General features: G+C 40.0%; 1 protein-coding gene across 4 annotated transcripts in view; it reads right to left on the reverse strand.

The window, feature by feature from the left end:
* NBAS (NBAS subunit of NRZ tethering complex) overlaps nucleotides 1-27,181 on the reverse strand; it is a 344,585-nt gene that overhangs the window by 81,903 nt on the left and 235,501 nt on the right. For all 4 annotated transcript variants that reach the window (XM_061168818.1, XM_061168819.1, XM_061168817.1 and 1 more), the window contains 3 exons: nucleotides 25,595-25,705; nucleotides 15,926-16,176; nucleotides 14,568-14,902 (listed from right to left, as the gene is read on the reverse strand). In XM_061168818.1, coding sequence (XP_061024801.1) covers nucleotides 14,568-14,902; nucleotides 15,926-16,176; nucleotides 25,595-25,705 — 697 coding nt within the window. The remainder of the gene's footprint in view (nucleotides 1-14,567; nucleotides 14,903-15,925; nucleotides 16,177-25,594; nucleotides 25,706-27,181) is intronic.

Consider the following 27,181-nt stretch of genomic DNA (forward strand, 5'->3'; position numbering starts at 1 on the left):
AAATCTCTCACGAGGTTATAATCGAACCACTGGCCAGGATTGTGGTTTCATCTGATGACTTGGTTGGGTGGCAGGAAGAGATGCACGGCAATGTTTACTCACATGGTTATTAGCGTCCTTGGTCTCCTGCCACATGGGGCTCTTCACAACAGGGCACCTGGATTCCCCAAGAGTGAATGATCCAAGAAGAAGAGAGAGCATCCAAGAAAGAAGCCACAGTCTTTTTATAACTTAATTTTGTAAATGGTGTCCCATCACTTTTACTGTATGTATTCTGCTGGTTAAAAGTAAATTAACAAGTCCAGCCCACACTCAAGGGGAGGGGATTACACAAGGGATTAAATACTGGAAGGTAGGGATCATTAAGGGCCATCTTAGGGGCTGTCTTTCCTAGCACTCAATAAATATTTGGTCAATGAATGAACATATTAGCCAATGATCCGCACTTGGAGAGATCCTGTTCCCAACTTCTCTGGGAACTTATGGATTTTTACTTTTAATAAATGGAAAAAGGGCAAGTAGGACAAATAAAGACCATGTAAAACCTTTAACAGGAGAGCCTTTCTTTTCCTTAGAGTCTTGTAACAGAAGATCATTTTTCATAGGACTGTCTATATTTTGTTTATGAGTAAATTCTGTTACATCATATCACATTTCAAAAACTGTATTCTCTTATCCTTCAAGTGTTCTACCTGCTCCCTTTATTGTGTGCCTTTGACAATCACACTGGAAAAACAATTCCTTTTTATTTATTTATTTATTTTTTTGGTATGAACTCAATACATATTTATTGAATATCTGAATAACAGTATGATTTTCAACTCACTTGGAAAATGCCTTTTTTTAAAACATCTTACAGCCACTCTGGAGAACAGTATGGAGGTTCCTTAAAAAACTAAAAATAGAACTACCATACAACCCAGCAATCCCACTACTGGGCATACACCCTGAGAAAACCATAATTCAAAAAGAGTCATGTACCACAATGTTCATTGCAGCTCTATTTACAACAGCCAGGACATGGAAGCAACCTAAGTGTCCATCGACAGATGAATGGATAAAGAAGATGTGGCACATATACACAATGGAATGTTACTCAGCCATAAAAAGAAACGAAATTGAGTTATCTGTAGTGAGGTGGATGGACCTAGAGTCTGTCATACAGAGTGAAGTAAGTCAGAAAGAGAAAAACAAATACCGTATGCTAACACATATATATGGAATCTAAAAAAAAAAAAAAAAAAAAAATCCCTTTTTAGATTGGCTCTTCTTTGCTTATTTCCTAAGCTCCTGGCTTTTTGCATTTTTGTCAAGATAGGATATGCTTTTCAAACTAAACTCTCACCTTGGAAAATAAAAGAAAATGGTTCTTTAAAAGCAAAGGCATTCAAGAACAGGAACGGAAGGATAATGCTTACAACTATAATAATACACACAGGCTAGCTGAAGGTCAGATGAGAGTAGTATATATTGCACATTTAAAAACCTTGAAATAATCACTATTAGGTAGCATTATTAACAAATACATGCCTGGAACATAGAGGGCATTCAATAAATATTGATTATCTCTTCCTTTGTACACACAGCATTTATTAATATCCTTAATGGTACTTCTTATATTAAATTATAGTTCATTTGATACACATGCATACATTTTTCCCATCAACTGTGAGCCTCTCAAGGGCAAGGAGCTTGGCAGTCTTTTATTTGTTTAGAGCACATAGGACAATGGCACTGAAAATGTGCTCACATAAACAGTTCCTGAATGTATTTGGAATGAATAAAACTCACTCAGTTCAGAATCAAAGGAGTCAAATGATGACTACACCAAAACCAGAGATAAATGAGCAAAATACTTATTATGAGATTAGGAAAAAAAATTATGAGTTAACATTTAGTCATCTTGTAAAACTGAGTAAATGTAATGCTTTGTAGTCAAGTTTAGTATGATTATAAAATAGCAACCATAAACACCACAAAATTTAGGGGAAAAAAAGGATAACATGAGTATGCCCCCACTTAAATACAGTTGACTGATCTTGGACAAAGGAGCAAAGGCAATACAATGGAGCAAAGACAGTCTTTTCAACAAATGGTGCTAGAACAACTGGACATCCACATGCCAAAAAATCAATCTAAACACAGACTTACATCCTTTACAAAAATTAACTCAAAACGGACCATGTACTTAAATGTAAAACACAAAACTAAAAATTCCTAAAGGATTACATAGGAGAAAATCTAGATGACCTTGAGTGGGGCTACATAAAACTAAAGGCACAATCCATAAAAAAAATAACTGATAGCTAGACTTCATTAAAATTAAAAACTTTTGCTCTGCGAAACACAACGTCAAGGAAGTGAGAGACAAGCTACAGACTGAAAGAAATTATTTGCAAAAGATACATCTAATAAAGTACTTTTATATAAAATATACAAAGAACAAAAAGAAAACAAACAACCCAAGTAAAAAATGGGCCAAAGACCTTAAAAGACATCTCACAAAGAATATATACAGATGGCAGGGCTTCCCTGGTGGCACAGTGGTTGAGAATCCGCCTGCCAATGCAGGGGACAAGGGTTCGAACCCTGGTCCGGGAAGATCCCACATGCCACGGAGCAGCTAAGCCTGTGCACCACAACTACTGAGCCTGTGCTCTAGAGCCCACGAGCCGCAACTACTGAAGCCCACCTGCCTAGAGCCTGTGCTCCACAACAAGAGAAGCCACCACAATGAGAAGCCCGCGCACCACAAGAGTAGCCCCTGCTTTCCTCAGTTAGAGAAAGCCCGTGAGCAGCAACGAAGACCCAACACAGCCAAAAATAAATAAATACAATAAACTAATTAAAAAAAAAAAGAATATATACAGATGGCAAATAAGCATATAAGAAGATGCTCTGTATCATATATCCTCAGGGAAATGCAAATTAAAACAACAGTGAGATACCACTACACATCCATAAGAATGGCCAAAATCCAGAACCCTGACACCACTAAATGCTGACAAGGATGTGGAGCAACAAGAACTCTCATTCATTGCTGGTGGGAATGTAAAATGGTAAAACCACTTCGGAAGACAGTTTGGAAGTTTCTTACAAAATTAAACATACTCTTACCATATAACTGAACTCTTTATTATTCATCCAAAGGAGTTGAAAACTTATGTCCACATAAAAACCTGCACAGAAGCCAATCTGAAGAGGCTATGTAGTTTATGACTATATGAGCTATAGTCTAAATAAATAAATAGACTATACAACACTCTAAAAGAGGTAAAAATATGGACACAGTAAAAAGATCAGTGGTTGCCAGGGGTTAGGGGTGGAGCATGAATAGGCAGAGCACAGAGGATTCTTAGGGCAATGAAAATACTGATATTACAATGATGAATAGATAATACATGCCATTGTACATCTGTCCACACCTATAGAATGTGCAACATTAAGAGTGAACCCTAAGGTAAACTGCGGACTTTGGGTGATAATGATGTTAATGTAGGTTTATCAATTGTTTAAAAAAAAAAAAAAAAGGTACCTTCTAGAGAGGAATGTTGATAATGGGGGAGATTATGCATGTGTAGGGGAGGGGCAACTGGGAAACCTCCGTACCTTCCTCTCAATTTTGTTGCGAACCTAAAACTGCTCTAAAAAAATAGTCTTAAAAAATATATGGGAATGCCACTTTCCACTCAGGAATAGGAGCTTCAGAAATAGTGTCTTCTGAGACAAACGTGCATTTGATATATATCCTTTCAATTTAAAAATTTACGAAGATCAAAAGATCTTCATGCATTGCTGTAATGTATACTCTGATAATTATACATAAAGATCAATGTGGAGATATACATTTACCAGTAATTAGAAATAGAGGTGCATGCAGTTTATTTGTCTTTAAAGTAAATATGTCTTATCTTGAATAAACTAAAATCCATTTACTTACATATAAAAAAAGGGTCTGTATGTATTATGGCAGTACATCAGCTTTGAGTTAAATATTTTTCAATACTTTTTATCATTTTTCCATTTTGGTTTAAACTTCAGTCCTTTTATAAAACCTTATTATAAAGTCTTATAAAGTGTCTAAAACCTTATTATATATAAAAGTATAGGTAGGCAGAATTATGGTCCCCAAAGATGTGTACATCCTAATCCTTGGGATCTGTGAACACGCCACCGTACATGGCAAAGGGACTTTGTTGATGTGATTACTGGTACAGTCCCTGCGATGGGGAGAGTATCCTGGATTATCCACATAGGCTCCCCTCTCATCATATGAATCCTTCAAAGTGAGAACCCTTCCTGGCTTTGGTCAGAGAGAAATATGTGAAGACAGAGAATCAGAGAGATGCAACGTTGTTGGCTTTGAAGATGGAGGAAAGGGGCCATGAGCCAAAGAAGGAAGACAGTCTCTCACCATTGGATTCTCCCCTGGAGCCTCCAGAAAGCAATATAGGCTTCCCTGCACCTGGATTTTAGCCCACTGAGACCCTTGTCTGACTTCTCACCTACAGAAGTTTAAGACAATAAATTTGTATTAAGTCTCTAGGTGTGTGATAATTAGTTACAACTGCACTAGAAAACTAATACATGGAGGTGATTTTTTTCCTTTTTTTTTTTTTTAAATTTTTTTTAAGGAGGAACACATAAATTGTGTCAAGGTGAAGGTGATTTTAATTGAAACACATGAAATCCAGGTTATTTGAGGAATAAAGAAGAAATGAGGGATGAAAGTCTTGGAGGATATATGGTATTTTTATTCCATTTGCCAAAGAGCAGGAAGGAAGTGGTTCTATTTCTTGTTGTTACAGAAAGGAGGACAGATCAAAGGGGCAGACGTGGACCCCAGATCAAAGGGGCAGACGTGGACCCCATATAAGAGAAAAACATAAACATATCCAATAAATGAACAAGTTGCCTCAGAAAATAGTGGGCGCCTGTCTAAGGAAGAAGGATTATCATTTGCTGAAGACCTCTAACACTAAACAGATAAGACTAGGATTGGAATTCTGACTCAGCTACTAACTTGCTTCTGACCTTGAACAAATTACTTAACCTCTAACCTTCAGTTTGCTCATTTCAAACTGAGATGTAATACCTACATTGCAGGGCTACTGTGATGATTACTGGAGATAAGGTCAAGTGGAGAACCAGTGCCTGGTACATAATCAGTGAACGATAAATGGGAGCTATTACTACTATTATTACATGGCATGTACCGTGATTTCCGCAGATGACAGATAATTCCTAAGGTCTTTAATTTATTTTTAGCCTGACATTCATTTAGTATGTGTGGCAGGAACCATTTTCTCCTCCTCTGCAGCTCCTACCTGGGCCCATAAAGCAGGAAGTCCCCCGATGGGTCCCGAGAAGGTAAGTCCTGCTCCTCTCTTCTCCTTGCACTCCTCGGGGGAGGAGGAGTGACAGCTGATGACATGGGGGGAGAAACTGATGATGGGTGGCTAGTCCCTTCCCTTTCTTTTTGAGATCTGCCTGTGAGGAGAGTACACTTTTCTTCTGCTCTTGTCCTTTCAGTGGTAAACGTTTGTGAGACAAAAGGGTAAACCGCGGACTTTGGTTCCAGAGAAGCATTATCTGTCCAATACATTCATGTGGCTATTGAGCATTTGAAATGTGGCTAGTCTATGCTGACAGGTACTGAGTACACAACAGATGGCAAAGAGTATGCAAAAACAAGAATGTTAAAGTATTTCATTCATATTTTTATACTGGTTACATGTTGAAATGGTAATATTTAGGACAATTTCACCTATTTTGTGTTTCTTTGCTTAATGTGACTACTAGAAAATTTCAAATTCCACAAGTGGTTCACATCACAGTTCTATTAGACAGCACTAATCCAGAGGCCACCTCTCTGGGTCCCATGAGCGGGAATCAAGTTGCGAGGCAGCCCTTCTGAGAAAGCACACATGCTCTCCAGATCTATCCTTGTGCTTGGCAGGGTTGTCTGAAGATCTGGGCAGGGAGCAAGTATGAAGAAGGCTGACCATGGAAAATCAAGCCATGGTCGACACTCCAATCCTCCCAACAATAAAGTGACTTTAGTTTCCATCTAGCTGATCCCTCTCTCTCTTAACTGATTGCAACTTGGGAAGACAGGATGCTATTTATTGCTCTTTCCCCATCAAACCCCAAAGATATGAGAGAAATATTTCTATGCCCATGGAAGGAGCACAAGCATACAATTCAGATGCAAGCACAAAGCAAAGGTAACAGTCCTCTCCAGGTCCTTAGGGGCACAGGTTTCAAAAACATCTACACTGATTTCAGTTGAGAGATCTACTGCAGATGGTTTTCAGCAGGCATGAGTGGCAAAGCTCCCCAGGGAACAGGATTCTGAGACAAGTGGGATTCCATAGCAATAAGACAGCGACAGTGGCCACTGGCCACTGGGACACTTAACTGGAGGAACACAGAGCTTAAATGGGGAAATGGACATTAGGAAGGCAGAGTGACTGCAGGCAGGGACATGTAAAATAAGTCAGTCTCAGAGAGGAGACAGTCTGGATGGGTATTTTCCCTTCCTCCATATGGAGAACACACACCGCATTGAACCCCTTGATGGGAGACCTGCCCAACCAAGCTCTAGACAACTGGTTTGACCTGATATGCTGGCAAAGCTAAACTCAGTAAGCTTTTCTCTGCCGACTCTCCTCTGCTCCCACACCACCGAGCCACTTCCATGTTCTCCAGCATTCTAGGAATGTGTATTTGGATTGAACTAAGAACAGGATTCAGGAACCTTGTTTCACTTGGCTGTTTCAGGGCCGGTGATTCGCTTGAGTTTCCTAAATTACACAGCAATGGAGCTGACGCTGAAACTGTTTTAATTTTTTTCTCTTTTTCTTTTAGAGTTTAAAAAAATGAGATGCATGGAAAACTTGGGGTGGGATTAACTTAACTTCAGATTTGCTGAAGAAGCTATACTCCTCAAGTGTAAGAAGGTATATTCTGCTGAAGGAACCTGATATTACCCAGACACCTAACTCTCTGGCTAAGACAGAGCAGAAACCAGGAATATCATCTTTGAACTTTACTTTTGTTGAACTTATGAATTTTGGATTTTGATGTAATTGAACTTTAACTAAAAGGGCAAGAAGATTTGATTTTAAGGATGTCAATTTCTTCCTGGGAATTTAATAATGAGAATTTAAATTTGGGCCATTTTAAAGTTGCTGACCTGTAATACTTGGCATATTTCTACTCTCATTTAAGCTTGTTGCTTAACTTCTGATGAGTTTTAATCATCATTCCAGTTGGGCAAAATGTGAGATAGGAAATAGAATAGAGAGTAGATTTTTAGCCTGGTCCGCAAGGAGTCAGAAGACTGTGCTCTTCTGACGTATCTTAGAGTTTTCAGAAGCACAGGCTGTGCCGCTGCCACTACTGATCCCAGGAGGACACGCCACGAGACTCAGGTACGAGAGGTGTGGCCCCAGGAAGAGGGGACATCAGGACCACGTCCCGACAGACCCTGGACTCCTTTCTCCCCTCACTGGCAAGAGGTTTCATTATTAAGCTGAATTAGTTAAGGAAACAAAAAGCCCATTGCCCTCCCCTCATCTTTCCATTATGAGGAGAAAACTTTCACTCCAACCAACAGGCAGAAACCATAGGAAGAACACTCCTGGCATCTCTCCCCTCCTTATTCCTCCCCACAGGAGGAGAGCCGACTTCAAAGCCATGTGTAACGCGGCTACTCCCCGTCGGCCCCGCCTGTCCTCAGTGTGCACTCATCCTTGGCTTCCCTCTAGAATTACTTTCTACAGCAGCTCTAACTAGTCAAATTTCAAACAAGTGTGAACTTTTGTGAAAGACAGACCATTGGGCTGCAGATCCAGGCCATGCTCCCCAATTCCAGCTTTTCCAACGATATTTATTTATTGTTGATATTTATTTTCATCTTTCTGAATTCTAGAAGGGGCTATGAGTGAAGGCGGGGTGGAACCATGATTAAGCATCATCCTCATACTCTATTGCATCCAGGTCCCAGAAAAAAAATCATCTCTTCTTTGAGCTGAGATCCTGGCCTGGGAATAAAGCTGAGGACACCAGGTTGAAGGAGTGCCCTTCAGGAGCTGCACCCTTACTCTGAGCCCCTTCTCTTTTCTTATACGTCTCTCCCAGAGAACTCCCTGCTTAGCTTGAGTAATCTTAAAAAATGAATATGTTAGCTAAAAAATTATAAAAGGAAATCTGTAGAAGGAAAAAATATATTGCAGGTTCATAAATTCAAAGGATGATATAATGATATTACCATGTACACATTCCATTTACATTTTCAAATTCTTTCTGACACGTCCACATCTGGAAAGCTGATTAGAAATTAAACTATTTTGAGAAACTGAAATTTTAAGACAATCCTTTATGCACTTACCAGACATATCTTCATTATTATTTAAATTACAAACATTTAGGAAGTTGAAATGCTCTTTCATGTGGGCATCAAGGTTGGCTGTCATTTTGGAAACAATATCCTATGACAGTGGTTCTCAAAGTGTGGTCCACAAACCACAAGAGTCCATGACTCTTTCAAGAGGTCTGCAAAGTCAAAATTGTTCACCTTTTTGACTTTTACCACTAAAACATTATTTACCTTTTTTCACTATGTTGACACTTATATGATGGTGAAAAAGCAATGGTGGATAAGACTGTGGGGACTTTGCACAATCAAGGGAGTGGCATCAAAATGTACTAAGTGTCACTGTGTTCTCCATCGGCATTTCACTTGAGAATGTTCTTGATGAAGGAGTAAAAATGATTGATTTTATTAAATCTCAACCACTGAGTGCATATCTAAGTGAAGAACTGAGAGATACACATGAAACATCTCACTGTGTACTGAAGAGTAGTCAGGAAAAAGCATTTGTGTGACCGTCTGAGTCATGAGTAGCTGAAGCAGCTGCTTTGGCACGCATTACCATTTGTGCTTGAAAGAACAACAGGTAGACAAACTATAGCTATTCAGACTCGAATATGTGGCAAACATTTTCTCCAGTGTGAACAAAGTAAGCGTGTCACTTCCAGGAAAATAACTCACAGTATTTGTTGCCAATGATACAATTGAAGCTTTCAAGCAAAAATTAGAGTTTTGGAAAACTTGTACCTACCACTGCGAGCTTGACAACTTCCCAATACTTAAAAACTCACTGGATAAGATGGGCGTTCAGAATAACCCATGTGACTTTGTTGATAACGTATAATGCACTGTATCAACATTCGGATGATTTGTATAACTCAGCGAGCCAATTTTCCAAATGCCGAATGCATTATATTCCAAATCATACATGGGTAGAAGATCCAAACAAAGTGCAGTCCAGAACAACAGTTTTAATATAATAGAGCACAGAAAGATCAGGGATAGGGTTTCTGATTCCACACTACACCTAGTCTTTAAGAATCTATCATTTGTTGAGTTTTACAGTAGCATCAAAGAACACCCAAAATTACACCATAGGCTATTAAAGCACTCCTCCCTTTTCTACCTTGTATCTGTGTAAGGCTGAAAGCTCTTCATTTTCTTCAACCAAAACGACAAAAATTGAATACAGAAACAAACGTGAGAACCCAGCTGTGCTCTATTAAGCCAGACATGTGACTGTAAAATGATGTCACTTTCATTATTTTTTTCTTTTTGAAATGCTATATTTCCATTTTCCATCAAGAGATGCTATTCGTGTCAACCTATAAATGGATCTATATATGAATTAACCTATAAATGAATTAAACAAATATTTGTAAAATGTTTTGTTTTTAATTTCTAATAGGCCAAATATCAATAGATATTACATAAACAAAAGCTTTTTAGGGTTCTCAACAATTTTTAAGAATATTAAAGCATCCAAAGATCAAAAGATTTAAGAATAGCCGATCTAGATAATAATTATCTGAACAACCACATTGAGGAGTCCCTACTTTTTTTTTTTTTTTTTTAACTTTGGGTTTATTTATTTATTTATTTATGGCTGTGTTAGGTCTTCGTTTCTGTGCGAGGGCTTTCTCTAGTTGCGGCAAGCGGGGGCCACTCTTCATCGCGGTGCGCGGGCCTCTCACTATCGCGGCCTCTCTTGTTGCGGAGCACAGGCTCCAGACGTGCAGGCTCAGTAATTGCGGCTCACGGGCCCAGTTGCTCCGCGGCATGTGGGATCCTCCCAGACCAGGGCTCGAACCCGTGTCCCCTGCATTGGCAGGCAGACTCTCAACCACCGCGCCACCACGGAAGCCCGAGGAGTCCCTACTTTATACTGTGCTAGACACTGGAGCATTTGAGATAAAAGGCAACATCCTTGCCCTCAAGGAACTTCTAATTTCACCGGGAGTGTAACTCCCAATTATAATAATTTTACTGTAAAGAAAAGAAACCCTTCATTTTAGGTTTCTTACAGGCATATCTTTTACATCTTGATGTCTCCAATGCCAACTAATATCGTAACATGGCACACAGTAATGCCTAAATACTTAGTGAATCTACACAATATGCATTTGATTTATGCATCAGAAAGTCATATATTATGCCATGCAATTAGGAAATATGCCTTATCTAAACATTTTTATATAGATTTCAGACACCAGTTGCTCATGATGGTGAAAAATGCACTCCCATCCTTAGTGAAAAGACAGTATTAGCACCGGAAAGACACTGAAGTTACAGCTACAATGCAGCCTTTTGATTGAGACTTAAACTTATGAAATAAATTTTAGTTTTAGATCATATCATGGTTTTTAAGACAAACTTATTCTTCCAGCAAGTAGTCTAGATAAATTTATTCCTCTAGCAAGTAGTCTAGATAATAGAATAAGGGAGGAAATAGTAGCCTAGTTCAAGAATTTGAACAGTCATATGAAAAAGAGATGCCCTTATGCTGTTTCCACAGCTTCAGAAGGCAGAACCAAAAAGTGGGAAATATAAGAAGAAAAAGAAAGATTCCTTATACATGTGTATGTGTGTGTGTGTGTGTGTGTGTGTGCGCGCATAAATAAATATAGAAGCAGAAGCAGTGGCTTAATTATCAATAGAAATGACACTTGAAGGTCAGAGGTCAGACTAGAGAAGAGGTTCTCAAGAATTTTTCTGCTCTAACTCAAAGGAGATACATTCCCATCAAAAACAAATGGTAGGAGCTGAAACACAGGGTGCACGTGGGGTGGGGAGAGGGTGGTAAATGCCTACCCAATTCCAGGTTGAGAAGCATCAGGCTTCTAGGATACTAGAAGACCTCTTCTACTTCTGTGATTACCTGGGGTTTTTAAAGAAGGATTCGGGCCAACTTCTTAGTAGCATTTCCTAAGTAGGAGGAGGATTTTCCACGTCCTTATTTTTGGATGTAGCTATACCAGGAATTGAGAGCGAGTGTTGAGTGTAAAACACGAAGGCTGGGGTTACATGCAAGCACCCCCTTATCTAACCACATCATATCTGAACCAGGCAAATAGTGTTCTGACCTGCATTTCAGCTTTGTCGACCCCTTTCCAGATTTCTAACTCACTAACTTGTTCTCTGACCCTTCTACAAAAATGTTTCTAATTACGGAATCGGAAAAGCAATAGGAGAGCAACTCTGACCTAACTCAACTGAAACGCAACAATTCAGAATTGGAGCCAATGCACTTTAAACATTTGTATTCTTTTCCCTTCTGCATATTCATCACCTCGAATGTCGTGCAAATTCACTCTTGGCCTACATGACATAATGATGCTTTGTGAATATTCTCCCCAGGATTTCTACAAATTCTGCTAGTGCAAACGACTATTACCATGAAGGCGAAGAGCCTCCTCTGGCTTATTTCATTATGGAATGGGTACTAAATTCAGGATTTGGGGATATTCCTCTCTGAACTGATTGCTTACTGTTCTCGTTAGGCACTCTGGATGTTCACCAGTTCTTTCCAAAAGTTTGGCTCTGAATTAAATGTGGGTAAACGTTTGAAAACTGCACACTATATTTGAGTAGTATACACTTATTCTACATTTTTAACACCATGTACAAGCTGTGGCAACATCTGGTGTTTTGCAAACTTGGCCACATCCAGCCGCATTTCCTTTTCCAAATGTGTCCTCTGACATGTGAGGGTTGTATTTCAATATGAATTTTATACTCTCTCTCTCTCTAGGATAGCACTGTGTGATTTCAAACAAACATGCATTGTATCTAAACTTTATACTTTCCCTCTCTGAATGGAAAATTTAAAGCTTGCCAATTAATAAAATGAGAACAAATATAAAGCTAGACTAAAGATATCAAATTAATTTATCTCTCTCACTTTTCTATACCTTATTTGACTTAGTAGAAAACTACCTCTTAACATAGTTTACAGTAAAAGAATATCTTGCTGAGAATTACACCATCTGAGCTAAGAGAAAGCAATGCCACAATTAACTGACTCAATCCCTACTGGGTCAGCTATGCATCTTTTCCTCAGGAAAAAATGCACGTATGTCCACAAACAACTGTGTCATACATTTTCTCGTGGTTGGAGGGCATCTTAAAGATATACAATTAAGAAACTAAGGTGATGAGAAGGTGCTGTAACTTAAAATCATCTGACTTAAAACATCATAAATACCAACTAAAACCGAGTCGACTCTACATCCAACTCCTAAGTTTGTTTAATCAGGAGTAAATAATTGCTGTCGGAGTGTCTAGGCTGTCTGTCCACCCCATATCCGTGCTCACAATTAGCACGTGGCCCTGGCTGGCCATGCTGGGCTTTGTCTCTGCCCTCATATAAAATATGTAAAACCTCCTTCACCCTGGGCCCCTCCATCTTCCTGGCCAGTCAGGTTGTTTGTCAAGCTCCTTCAGCCGGTTCACAGGTCCCAGCTCTGCAGCCATTTCCTTGGATTTCACCTCCCCGCTTGGTTCAGCCCCTTCCCTCCAGTACGTACTTCTGGCACTGCTAGTACTTACTTGGATTCAAACCTCTTCTCATCCTTGGAGATTCACCCAATATTTGCTGGACTCCTGTCTTTCCCCAGACATTGCGAGGTTCCTGCCGGGCTTTCCTCATTTAGACTCAGCCCCGCTCTGGAAACATCCCGAGACAGGGTGCTCCGCTTGGACTGAAAATGCTTGGGGCTCTCTGGCCCCACTGTTCTCCCACGGTCCCTACAAAGGCTCCAGGTCCCTTGACTCTAGCTGTTTGTTCTATGACTTCTTAGAAATAGTACCATTCAGTGGTTAAGAGCAAAGACCCCGGAATAAGCCTCCTTGAGTTCAAATTGTGGCTCCTCTATTACCAAATTAACTTTGTTGAACCTCCGTTTCCTCACCTATTAAAAGTAGGATAATACTATCATCTATTTCAAGATTCCTCAGTCACTGCCTCTGCCTGAAGAAGGCAGAAGTTAACAGAGATTCCTGAGGCTAAACCACGGAGCTGGTTAAGTGGCAGGTTCAAAGTTCAAAGCCATATGACTCTAAACCCGTGCTCTTTTCAAATACATCACGCTACATCCTTTTACAATTATCCTTACTTTTTTCCTTAAAAACAACAAAAATGATTATCTCCTCTTTATAGCAGTGGTTATAAAATTTAAAACCAAGTTATTAACTAAGTTCATTGAGTTACAATAATAAGGAAATGAAGTCGTTGGTTATCCACAACTATTAATCTAGCAAGTTAGTTAAAACTAGCATTCCCCATAGAATAGTGTTTGAACATCTACCTGGGCCAACCTCCAAATGAATGACTTGGATTCTTAGCCTCTACACTCAATTTTCATGATAATAATAGCTATAATAAAAATTCATGGGATAGGGTCCTGGGCAGACTTGCCAACTTGGGGGAAAGAGAAGGCAGCAGCAAAGGTAGGGAAGAGAAAATGAAAGGAAGTTCCAAACGCAATGCAGTTCAGCAGTTGAGACCAGCGGCTGGGAGATTTTCTAGGAGAGATGATGCCCCGTGTCCAAGCAATGACAAATTCACATTTGTTGAATAGTGGTGTCTGGGTGAGAGGGCAAGAAGGGGAGGAGAAGAACCCACATTATCTATTTTGTGTGAAACTCTACAATGTTGAAGGATCGAGAGGAGAAATTAGAGTCCAATTAAAGGGCTCAGACCTGGGCATGGAGCGGACATTGGAAACTGCCACACAGACTCACATGGGTAATTCTACCACCAAGTCATGTACTACGTAGCATTCACGTGAAACTTTTTTAAGACCTGGATTTAATCGTCGCTAAGTTGTTAGCCTGGCTCTGAGTGCAAGTAATGTGGGCTTGGCACTGGAGGTTCTTTCCACTTGTCAACTGGAAAGAACAGGATGGAATATTTACTATAAAATGACATATTATGAGAACTATAACATGAACAAAATGTACGTGCAAATTAGAACAGTTAAGCCTGATTTATATTACCTGCACAACTGTGATAGAGGATAATGATCTCCCAATTAAAATACCTCATGCTTAACAAAAACCAAAACTGCCAAACATGTAAGTATTCCCTATTTCAAGAAAGCAAATAAAAACAAAATCGACAGAATGTAAGAGCAATTTTCATTTCTTCTAAAGCGGCCAATCTACTTTAAACTCTTATCTTTTTGGTTACCTTGGTCACAGCTTTTGGAGAAAAGGTCACTGCATCCACCACAGTGATGAGATCACCTGGGAGGAGACGATCAAAGTACTTCATGCAGACGTCATAGGCGCACAGCCACTCGGGGGAGGACGCCGGGACTTGTTTAATGAGGTGAGGGTCTCCAGTCCAGAACAACTTCTGTAACCAGATGCTGTACAGAGAGCTTGGGGAAAGCACGCGCCCATCCTTTTCAGGGATTTTGGGAACAAGTTTGGAGATGGATAAGATATTTTGACTTGAAAGCACTGGCTCCAATGCCTCAAGAGGATTCATGTTTTCATCTGTCAGCTTTTTGTAATTAAGACCTATCGGAAAGAAAAGGGGAAAAAAAGAGAGTAGTTCCTTCCAAGATAACCATACAGGAGCTTTCAAATACACACACAGCCCCTCTGCGTGGCTGAATGAAAAGATTTAGTTACAGCACAGCTTTGTTTGTCACTGAGATCCATCAGAAGATCTGAGTTCCAATCGCTGCCTGCAACTTAACCAACTGTGCGACCCTGAACAGGTCACTCAACTGCTGTGAGCCCCAGTGTCCTCATTTGTACCCTGGAGATGGCAATATCTCCTCGCTTTTTCAATCCCCCCATGGCACCTATGTCTTCTATCAGTGCGCTCACCAAACTGCACTATATTCATTTGTTATTCATCTAGTATCTCATCAACTACCTGAAGGCAGGGATTGAATCTTACTCCCTTTCCTCTGTGCCTAGTAGAGGGTCCAATTCAGCTACTCAGTAAACCACTGACAAACTGAAGTAAATACTCACAATTGTTATGAATAGCAGATGAATGCAGCTTTGCAAGTACCTTGTAAATTGTAAAGTATCATACAGATTTGAGAGGTATTAACACGGTTAATTTCTTAGTTATGAGCTAAAGACACACAGACACCATTCTAAAGATTTCCACAATTTATCAAAGATTCAAAGGCTCTTATTTTAAGGGTTCCATACATACTTTAAACATGTAGGTCCACTTAAGTGAAATTCTGCCAAATTGCCTATTGGGAAGTGTCTCAGCCTTGTCATTTATGTAGATAAAATATAACCAGTGGAAGCAGGGAAAAAACCTTTGGTGTACTAGTCAGAAACTTTGGATTTTAGTACCAGGTCTGCGATAAGTCACTGTGTGACTTAAGTTTCTCCAGTATTTAATTCCCTCAACAGTAAGTAAAGGAGTTGGAGACAGAATAAAGTCTATTAGCATAAAAACACGGTGGTTTCACAGTTATGCCAGCCACAATGCAGGAACAGGATTGTATATATAGAAAACTGCCCTAGATTAAATTTAAAGAATGAGTTCAAGCAGGAAAATGATTAACTTACCTGATGCAACTACCTTAAATTTCTTTAGCAGCCGAATGTGGGTTTCTGGTTTAATGGTGTATTTCCCCAAATCTGCACAGCCACAGCTTTCCAGCAGAGTGAAATAATACAGCAGTCTTTCATGATCAAAGCCATCAATCGTGGGGTAAATATACTTGACCATGTGCTTGTGAAAGGCTTCGGGGTTGGTCTTCAACGTCTCGAAGAGATGAAGGGCCTGGGCTCGGTTTTCAATTTCTACTGTGGACAGACTGCAATTAAGGACAAAGAAAGTATGCTGATTGGTAAGATTGGGCTCCTTTATTAAACAACATGGTTTTTTTTTTTTTTTGGAAACCTAGGAAGAAAGGCTACTTCTTACAAGTCCCTTCTTGCTGCCTAATCAAAGACAGGAAACCACCAGTGTGTGCAGGTAGTTTATATAAAGGGGAACAAATGTGTTTCAAATGGTACTATATGATTTTCATGTTGTCTCATGCGGGTCTACAGTACCCTGTAGTTCTCTACAGAGAACTGCCCAGTGCTTACTAGCCAGGAAATGAACCCATATCTGTCACCTTCTACTATGCATTATTTATTCATATCACAAGAAAAATTTAAAACCTGAGCTTCATTATAGAAATGTAAACAAATTTATTATTTCAGGAATTTAGGAAATAGAGAAGTGAAGAAACAACCCCAACTTTTAGGCATAAATTTTATATCAAAGAGGCTTGAACTGATAGTAGACGTAACCTTGATACTGTGTTCAAACAGAATTAAAATAGAAAAGAAGAGATACTTGCACTTTCACTTGAATTATCTGTAGTAACGAATGCCACTTGAATAAAGCACATATCAATATTTTCATCCTGACTTAGCTGTCTTTATAATGTTTTTTTTATAAGTCATTTAAGGTTAAACTCTTGAAAAAAACATTTAAGGACTTCTGTTTGGTTGATCAGTTTGTGTTTTTTGGGTGACGGGGAAGGCTTAATTTTGGTCTCATGCTTCTCCCTGGACAGAACACCGTGCCTCCTGCCCAGCATAATCCCAATGTCCCACGCGGGATGAGTTTCAAGCTTTCTAACCGTAAGAGGCCTTCAAGCGGCCTTTGGCACTAACAGAAACTCCCAGCTTCCAGGGTTCGTAGAGCAGCAATGAAAGTACCTGGGAGCAGGAAGTGAGACCTCTGACAGGATCAAAGTTAGGTTTCATATCGTTTGAAAGCAACTCTTCTGAAATACGATACCCTGTTTATTGGAATTCCCCCTAAGTGCCAAGACATGTTTTTGTTTTACGTAAAGTTAATACACAATGTACTTTAAAATTTGTATCAGGATGTGATAATACTTGGGATAACAGCAGCGATTTATAAAGTCAAAATATCAAGCAATTCAAAAATGCTCTTTTAACTTTCACTTCAAGAGAAATCCTATTTTTCTGTTAAGACACGGTTCAAACATTTACAAAAATATCCCTATCTATAAAAATGTCCCTGGTCTATAAAAATGTCCCAGAGTATCCATCTATTCATAACATGCTTTAACTATTTATTACTTTGCCTGTCTCCCTCACTAGACCATGTACCACTTGATGGCAAAGATGATACCACATCTTCTTCAGCTTTAGCTTCTCAGTACCAAGCACCAGTGCGTGGTGCAAAGGAAACACTCGACATGTGCCTTATGAATGCCAAATAGATGGGAGAATGAACAAAAACTTAGGTGTCCTCTACGGACAAGGCCCTGTGCTCAGCACTGGGGAGGGTATAGAGTTACAACACAGAGCTCTCATCCAGCTGTGTGGAAATCCAGTTGCATTATACATACTTAAAAAACACTGCAGAATAATGGTGTGGGCTGACAAAGGACATGCAATTATATTCCAGTTACGAGTGGGGTCACTAAAGCTGTCACTTCAGAGGAGGTAGATATCGATGACACCAGAAGGCTTATTGAGAGAAGTACTTGAGCTTGGTATTGTAGAAAGGAATGAAGCAGAAATAATATGAACAAAAGTATCAAGACAAGAAAGCACAAGGCCTGTACAGGAAATAGTGAGTATAAATGGACGGCTATTTCAAAACTCTTCGGATACCATCACTATTCAAAGAATGCAAGGTCACCCCTGAAAGATACAGGCAGACCTCGTTTTATATTGTGCTTTGCTTTATTGCGCTTGACAGACATTGCATTTTTTTTTTTTTTTTTTTTTTTTTTTACAAATGGAAGGTCGGTGGCACCCCTGGGTCAAGCAAGTCCATTGGTGCCATTTTTCTGACAGGGTTTGTTCACTTCGTGTCTCTGTGTCATATTTTGGTAATTCTCATAATATTTCAAACTTTTTCTTTATTATTATATCTGTTATGGTGATCTGTGATCAGTGATCTTTGATGTTCCTATTGTAATTGGGCATTGTTTTAGCAATAAGGTGTCTTTTAATTAAGGTCTGCACATGTTTTTTAGACATATTTTCGCACACTTAATAGACTATAGTATAGTGTAAATGTAACTTTTATATGCACTGGGAAACAAAAACATTCATGTACTAGCTTTATTGTGATATTGGCTTTACTGCAGTGGTCTGTAACCAAACCTGCCATATCTCCAGGGTACCCCTGTACTGTACACCCAGTGGTATATGAAAGTCACAGAATTCCTGATGTTCCTTCATAATTTGCAAAGTGAAGTCTGAAAACAATGCAGTGAAGAAGGAAATAAGAAACTGCGTCATCCCATTAAGATGATTCATGTTGACAAAGACTTGCAATCAGAGCGACATGCCTGATGGAAGAGGAAAGAAACCCTGCACTTATTCCACGGATTACTGTGGCAGGCAAGTGAGAGACTGTCATCAGAGAGGTTAAGTGACGCCTAAGACCGAGCGTCCAGATCTGTCTGGACTCTGCATGGCTGGGGCTGCTCACCTAGTCACAAAGCAGCCGTCAACCAATGGAGCGTAAGCGCCCTCACTAACAATGATTTCAAAACCAGGATTCTTTCTGTGACAGACATTAGTTCTCTCTCAGGGGCAGTAATCTAAAAGAGTTCCTGTCACACTTCACTGCTATCCCCCGGCAAGCAGAGTGTCTGAGGCTCATCTACACAACGGACAATGGCTAAACCATAACAGCTTTAGTCCATCTGTGTTCGACTTAATTCTGAATACAGTCTCTCTCAGCCAGCGTTACTTTCCCCCCTCGTCCACCCACCTATTCTTCTGTGCCTGCAGTTTAGTTTGCCTGATGTGCAATTTTCCCTAATTATCTTGCGAAGAGAGATACTGGAATACTTTTACTGACACATGATAAACACGAAGACCTCCCTCTTCAGTAAATTACAAGGTACTAAGATCTTTCATAGATGCCAGTAATTGATAACCCATTTTAATAGTTCCCATCGAAAGATGCTGTTACCTTCCTTTTGGAACAAGAAATGAAATCTCTGCTTAGAAAACAATTCCAAAGAACCCACATTCAAGAGAGTAGGAAGAAATACCATGAAACTACTGTGGACTTTTCACTGATCAAATCAATGGTTACCCTTAACAACTGTTTAAGTGGTTTTTCTAAGCTTTAGCTATAAGGCAACTTATATATATATATATATATATATATATATATATATATATATATATATATACATACACACACACACACACACACACATATAAATATATATATACACATGTATGTATATACACACACATATATATAAGTATATATATGGTGCAAATTTAACTTTCAGAGATTAACTACAAGAAGAAAATTAGCATTAGTTGTACTGAAGGCACAAGGAATAAGTTATTAGTACTAATCCCATGATTAAGGGATTCTGTAATGGCTTCGAGTTGTCAATCAGCCAAAACTGATTCAAGAACAGCATGAATTGAAAGGACTTATATTCATGGAGGGAAACAAATTTATTTAAATGCATTTTACTTTACTCAATCTGAGACTGAGTGATAATATTGATACAATTCCATGAGTTGACTGAAGAGGAGAGAAAGAAGGCGAGAGGGAGAGAGCTCCTGGGAAAGGCTGGAGAGAGCAAACGGAGGGGGTCCACTGGTCCACACAGCTCAGATGCAGAAACTTCTAAGCATTTCCCCCAAAGACTAATCCTAAAAGTGTGAAGATACAGAAATCCACATGAATGACCATGACCATGGGTGAATAGGCCTCCACCACTGATTGCTGTGGGAAGACACAATTCTACCCTCTAAATCACAACTCCTCCGACCTGAGGGAAACAGTCCAAGATATTTGCCACACAAATGCCTCAGAATGAACTTGATGTGGCAGACTTGACCTGCAGTGCTGCCTGACAGCTGAATATGTGATTATGCGGGGGAAACATGGTAAAAAAAAATAATCATGGCCTTTTCCAGTTTTTCCAACATTTTAGCCAAGTGTCTTTGCAAACCAAACAATGAACTTTAACTTTGCAAGGTCACCTACACAGTTGATGAGAGAATCAATAATGAGTACCTTGGAGTCTGTTTCCTGTCACACTAATACTTGGTGAGTTCCTTTGTGGAACGTTTTCTGTGGACAGAGTAGTGACGTGGAAAGAAGCCCATGTGAATAGGTTTCGTCTCCTCCATAAGGACAACCCTGACCCCTTAAGCCTTTTCATTTCTCATAAAATGTCAATTCCAACTGGTTTATGTAGTCTCATATTATTACCTCTCTAACAAAAAAATATTTTAAAAGATACCATAGCACAGAAACAGCAATAGGCATCATTTACTGAACACATCTTATACGTTAAGTACTATGTCATCTCATTTAATTCTCAGAAAGCAGGTATATTATAACTGATACCACACTGTCCTGAAAAATAATTGTTAAAAAATCAGATTTGCAATGTTAGGCTGATAGCAGTCAGAGGGTGAGTTCAGTAAATCTGGTCTGTTTCCAGAATTCACAATAGCAACTACTTTTTTCTTCCTTTGAGCATCTAATACATGTCAGGCATTTTGTATAAATCTCTCAAATCTCAGAGCAGTTCTGCAAAATGGAATAAGAATACTCATTTTGCAGAGGAGGAAACTTAGGAATAGAGGGGTGAAACAACTTGCCCACCACGTACACACTAGAAGGAGGTCACAGAGCCACGATTTAAACCCAGACCTGCAGCATCCAAAGACTGTGACCTCTCCACAAGACGAAAACAGGCCCCAAAATGCATCTTTTTGCGTATTACATGTTGTGCCAATGTCAGGAATTTTTTCCTATCTGGGGGAAAAGTGGCCTTAAGAATCACAACATGGAAAGGAAGGTTGCAGATACATGGAAACAACTGCTTCCATTTTGGTGATGGTAGGAATCAGTTCTTCCATTTTTAGGACTGGAAGATTTCTTCTTATGCACAACGCGAATCACAGTCTCGGGCATGATCAGGATCACGGTCCTTTCGGCCAAAGAAAGATCAAAATTTTATGTCTGGCTCAATTTTTAAAAATAAGTAAGACCTACGACCTGAATTTCTACATTCAGCCTTCTTACTCTAAATGGATTTTTCCTGGTTTGAATTTCTACTTGTCTTCTTTTTCAATGTTATAACATACTTTTAAGAAGCTGAGTTGCCTTTCAATCCCCTCTCTACACACCAACTATTCTCAAACTCCTCAACTAAGTCCAGAAGAGAAGGCCAGAATTGAGAATTCTTTACCATGTGACAATCTGGACACACGCCTGACTCTGAGCGACAGCAACCCTCAGGCAGAGATTCTGTGTCACTCCTGCTTCAACGCAGGAAAAGGTAGACGCATTAGAGTTCATTCACCTCCCACAGCTACAGCATGCTTTGCCCATCCTTATACTTGAGACCAAAAGACTCCTACCAGGGAATATGAAATGGACTGTGCAGAACAGCACAGCACAGAGTCCCTTCCCAGGGGCCCGAAAGAGGCAGCACTGGACTAGCCAGCAGAGATGAAGAGGTGTCACGATCTCTGCCACCCAAGCAAAATCACTTGGGTAACTAATCCCCTGCGTGATGGAAAAGTACCTAGTAGAGCGAAATGAAAATGTAGGATGTATGGCCTTCAGGTCTGCTGTTTCAATAAGAAGGAACGGATGGAGTGTTATCAAGGCTGACAGGGAGAGGTACTTCTGGCCCTCATGTAGGCCTTTGCTCACTAGGCTCCCGTGCGCTCCAGCCACAAAGGCGTTCCTGCAGTTACTTAAAAATGCCAAGAACGTCCCTGTCCCAGAAATGCCTGAAACGCATTCCCTCTGCCTGAAATGCCTTTTCTTCCATTCTCCAATAGTGAGCTCTTTGTACGTCCAAGAGAGGCCTTTCCTATCTGCTCCTTGTGCATTTCCTTTATGGTACTTAGTATGACCAGCAATTTATTTTTTAGTTGTTTTTAACTGTGTGTGTGTGTGATGGGGGTCTCCTCAATTAGAATATAAGCTCTATAAAGGTAAGGATATGTCTGTCTTGTTCAGCATTTAAACCTATGCTTGGAACACAAAGGCACTAGGAAAAAGATAATAATAATATTTAATGAATAAACAAATGTGGTACTATTCTATCAGCTAGAAGCAGCCTCTGCCATTTCAAAATGATCCCATATTCAAAACTTAAAGACACACATGGAATCAGCAGAACTGGCAAGAACAATAACAGGAATCATCTCGACAGTGTTAAAGAGCCACCCGGCTATTCACTTTCCACAGATTTTCTCTAATCTCTACAACCATACCAGGTGGGGATGATGGTCCCCTTAACTGAGAAAACAGTGACTCAAGAGGATTAAGAGACTTGCCCAGGTCCACAGTTGGGGTTATGGGCAGCAGAGCTGGATCTTGAAATGTGGCCTGACTCCAAAACCCATGCCCTCACTAGTAGTTAATGTTGTCTCTAAGATGCACCAAAGTGTCTAGAACAGCCTAGAGGTGAAGATGGCTGTGAAGGCTGCAGTGAGTGAGAAATCAGCCCTGAGCTCAGGGAGCTGAACACGCCCTGGGAGAACCAGTGTCCGCCAGAGGGAGCCGACTCCAGGTGTACATAGCCGCTCAAAGCCATCACTGATGTTGAAAACTACCAAGAAAAAGAAAGAAAATGAGGAAGAATAAGGGGAAAAAGGAGACCAGGAACTCAAGTTTGGGTGTTTACGACAATTATCTCTTTCTTACAGGAGCGAAATTCCAGGAATAAACTACCATTAATTATGGATCATGTGTCAGGTACTGTAGGTTTGATATTTCACCAAGAAGTCATTTAATTTTTATGACACCTCACTCAGAGTAAAGGAAAATGAGTTTCAGAGAACTGAATTCTCTTGTGCAGGGACACACAGCTGGAGAGACACAGGATTTGCTCTAGGTTTCTTGATTGGAAGGCTTCTGCTCTATTGCACAATGCTGCCTCACCCAACCTGTGTGTTTGCTTATCTGTACATTTGGTGAGACGAGGAAATACCTCCAAATTCAACCAAGAGGAAGGAGAATGTAAAATTACAGAAAAAAATCAACTTCAGGGGGGAAGATGACTTTTTTACAGGAACAGTAATACAAAACCCTAAGGTACAGAACATTATTTTTCTTGTAGCTCTGACCTATTAACTTCCCACTGGCATTGACTCAACAAGTAAATATTGGGCAATTTCTATTGTACTAACAAGGCTGATCTTTAATACTTGTGTTACTAAGCTGGATTGAATAGTAAGGCAAACAACAGGCTTTTAAGTAAAGAACATGAAGCACCAAACACCACTTGCTAAGTCAATATTAGGTGTTTTGTCACTCACAAGTAATGACAAAACAGGAGCTAATGACTTCCTGCTTTTGTAATTTCCGTGCGTCTGTATAATCACACCACTACCAGGTATAATGATATGCTGGGAACAGTCCTGCACGTTACTAGAGTGCCTGATAATTTATAATATATTCAGAGACCAACAGATATGACAACCTTTTATGTAACATTCAACGAAAGGAAAAAGATATTTAATAAAATGCCAAGATTTTTTTACGCTAATATGCGTATCATAAGAAACATTTGAACGTATTTCTATGCCTCAAAAATGGTGAAGTCAGTACAATATTTACCATAGATAACACTATTACCCATGTAGCAATTTCATAAATACTAAAACGTAGAGGGTAGAATTTCAAAGATATTAATAAAAATTAAAGATGATGAATTATAAGCAGGTCTTGACCATTCAATACTACCCTCACTTCTTGAAACTATTCCTTCCCATGGCTTCCCTAGAACAAGAGCCCTTCCTCTCGATCGCTCTTTTTGTCCCTTTTGCTAGCAGCTCTTCCTCTACCACTAATTGTGGAAGGTCCCCGAGGTCTGTCGTAAGTCTTTCTCCTTTTCTCATTCTATGTTCATCACCCAAAGCACACCCACAACATAGCTTATTTATCATCTATGTGCACATGGCTCCCAAATTAGTATCTCCAGCTCCACCTTCTCTTTTGAATTCCAGATCTATAAGATGCACTGTCTACTTGACCTTTCCTCTTGGGAATTTCAATGCGTATAACTTTTCCATTCCTTTGCCTTTTCCTCACCCTCCCCTGAAATACCTTGTGTCCTTAACTAGTGTTTTCTGTCTCAAATGATGTCACTGTCCAAAAGGCAGACCAAGTAAAATCCTGGAGATAATTCTTGACCCTTCTCCTTTCACTCACCTTCATAGCTAGTTTATCCTTATTAATCAATCTATTTATTACCATTTATTTCACCTTCCAGGTATCTCTGAAACCCACTCTCACCTCTCCTGTACTTTCAAAGCCCTACTCCAGGCTATGGTCACCTGTCCTGCAGTCTATTACCATCATAGCTCCCGAACTGGTCCACATATGTCTACGCTGGCCTCCCTAAAATCTTTCCTCAACATGGTCGCCATAGTGATCTTATCAAAATGCAAATCTGATCATATTACCTCCCTCTCTTTTACCAGAATCTTTAAATACCTTCCTATTACTCTTAGGAAAGAGCCCACAGCCCTGGATAGGGCCTGTACCGTCTGGATGCAAGGTCTGGTTTCCAGGTTCTCAGCAGCCCCATCTCACCCCGTGCTCCACTGACTCTCAGGGTGTCACCATACTACCCATCTGTTAGGCTCACAGACATCATGTTCCATCCTGTCAAAGGGCTTTTGCACTCAACTGTTTTGCCTCCCTAGAAAATGCTTCCCATCTCCTCGTAGTGTACTTAATTTTGAGTCACTATTTTGGTCTCAGCTCAAGAGTGAGTTATTCAGGAAAGCCTTCCCTAACTATGCCAAATCCCCTATTTGGGCTCTCTTACACGGTGCCTATCACAGATTTAACTTCACATTTGCTTATGTCATTATTCAATTATAATCTGTCTTCCACCGTAGACTATGAGTTCCAAGACAGCTGAAATTTACTGACTATTGTAACCCTAGTACCTAACACTGTTCCTAGTACACAAGAGATTGTCAATAAATATCTTCGAATAAATGAATGAATTAAAGTCTCAAACTCAGGACTATTATTACTGAAAAACAAAAACTAAGACTACTGTTAGCATATTGGTATGTCAGAGACATATGAAGAGAGACTGTACAAAGACACTGGTCTACTACAGCTCAAAAGGAAAAGTGAAATTGAACAGTACGACTTCAAGATTCCTTTAAAATAGACTCTGAAAAGAAAGACATGGAAATAAACTTGCATAAGAGTTGTGTGCTTACCCACTGTCGGTGAACAGGAACTCCAAATGGGTCATGAAAACTTCCCAACAGGAGACACCGTAGCGCTGGGCCAGAGAAAGAGCAATGCTGTAGACGTTCTCCTCAAGCGTCCTTCATGAACGTCCATCAGCCAGAGGGAAGGGGGAGGAGAGAAACACATGACCTTAATCAGCAAAGAAGACGCTCATTAGGACTGCTCTCCAGCTGAGAGGGGTGCAGCCAGCACAGTCCTTAATAAGACATTTCACAGTAATTCAGGAAAAGTACACCCAAGGAATTTTAATGCTCTTTTTTCTCTGTGGTGCACTGCAACTGACCAAGGAATTGTCTAGATCAGTGGACCTCAACCGAGGATGATTTTGTCCCCCAGGGGACATTTGACAATGTCTGGAGACATTTTTGATTGTCACAGTGGGTGAGGAGAAGGAGAGAGCTGCTGGCATCCAGCAGGTAGAGGTCAGGGAGGCTGCTGACCATCCTACAGTGCTCAGAACAGCCTTCCCACAACAAAGAATGACCCAGTCCAAAATGTACTGACATCAAAAAATTCTGATCTAGATACCAGAGCCTACAGTCAAAAAGCAGTGGAAAGGAAATGGATCCTTACCCTACAGATAGATATTTGAGAAAGCACAGTTAGTCACTCAACAAATTTTTGTTTTCTACATTGGGCCAGCTATTGTGCTAGCTGCTGAGGACATAAAAACAAATAAGATATTTCCTGAGGAACTTACAGCCTAATGGAGGATGTGAAATGTGAACCAGTAATCAAACAGAATGGGGGGAGTGCTAAAAGAAGCGCTACAAAGTACTGTGAGGATGGAGACGAGAGAGTGACCAATCTGAGCTGAAGATCGGAGAGTAAACAAGGATTAAATAAGTAGAGGCTGTAAAGAGGGAGAAGAGACAGATGGGCTTCTGACAGAGGAAGCAGAAGGGGGGGTGGTGCCACAACCATGACCATACAGGCCAGCTGAAGGACCTGTACCTTATCCTGTAGGCAATGGAGAGTCAGTGGAAAGTTTAAACCAGGGAATGGTATCATCAGATTGGAGAATCTCTAGGCATATAAGGAATTCTGGTCCAGAGCACCTACATAAAGGCCATTTTGGTAAGACTACTGCAAGACTCCTATTTCCCAGAAGTAGAGGAAATATAAGGATGGAATTCTTGGTTGGAAGAATGGTGGACAAAACTACAGAAACAGGAATGAAATACCTGTTATCATTAAGTAATACTGCTAAGACTGTACTTACCCCAGCTAAGGAAACCAGGACATTTATACATTTGATCAGCCTGGAGTTGGCAAATGTTTTCTGCGCAGAGCTCGATAGTAAATCTTTTAGGCTTTACCACCATACAGTCTCTGTAGCATATTCTTCTTTCTACTGCTTTTTATTCTTGTCTTTCCACAAAGCTTTAAAAATGTAAAAACCATTCTATGCTCATAGACTATAAAAAAGAGGCCAAGGACTGGGTTAAGTCTGTCAATGCCTGGATTATTAGGTAACTGTCAAAAATTATTTCTTGGGCTTCCCTGGTGGGGCAGTGGTTAACAATCCACCTGCTAATGCAGGCGACACAGGT

This window comes from Eubalaena glacialis, chromosome 14 (assembly GCF_028564815.1).
Source record: "Eubalaena glacialis isolate mEubGla1 chromosome 14, mEubGla1.1.hap2.+ XY, whole genome shotgun sequence".
Lineage (NCBI taxonomy): Eukaryota > Metazoa > Chordata > Mammalia > Artiodactyla > Balaenidae > Eubalaena > Eubalaena glacialis.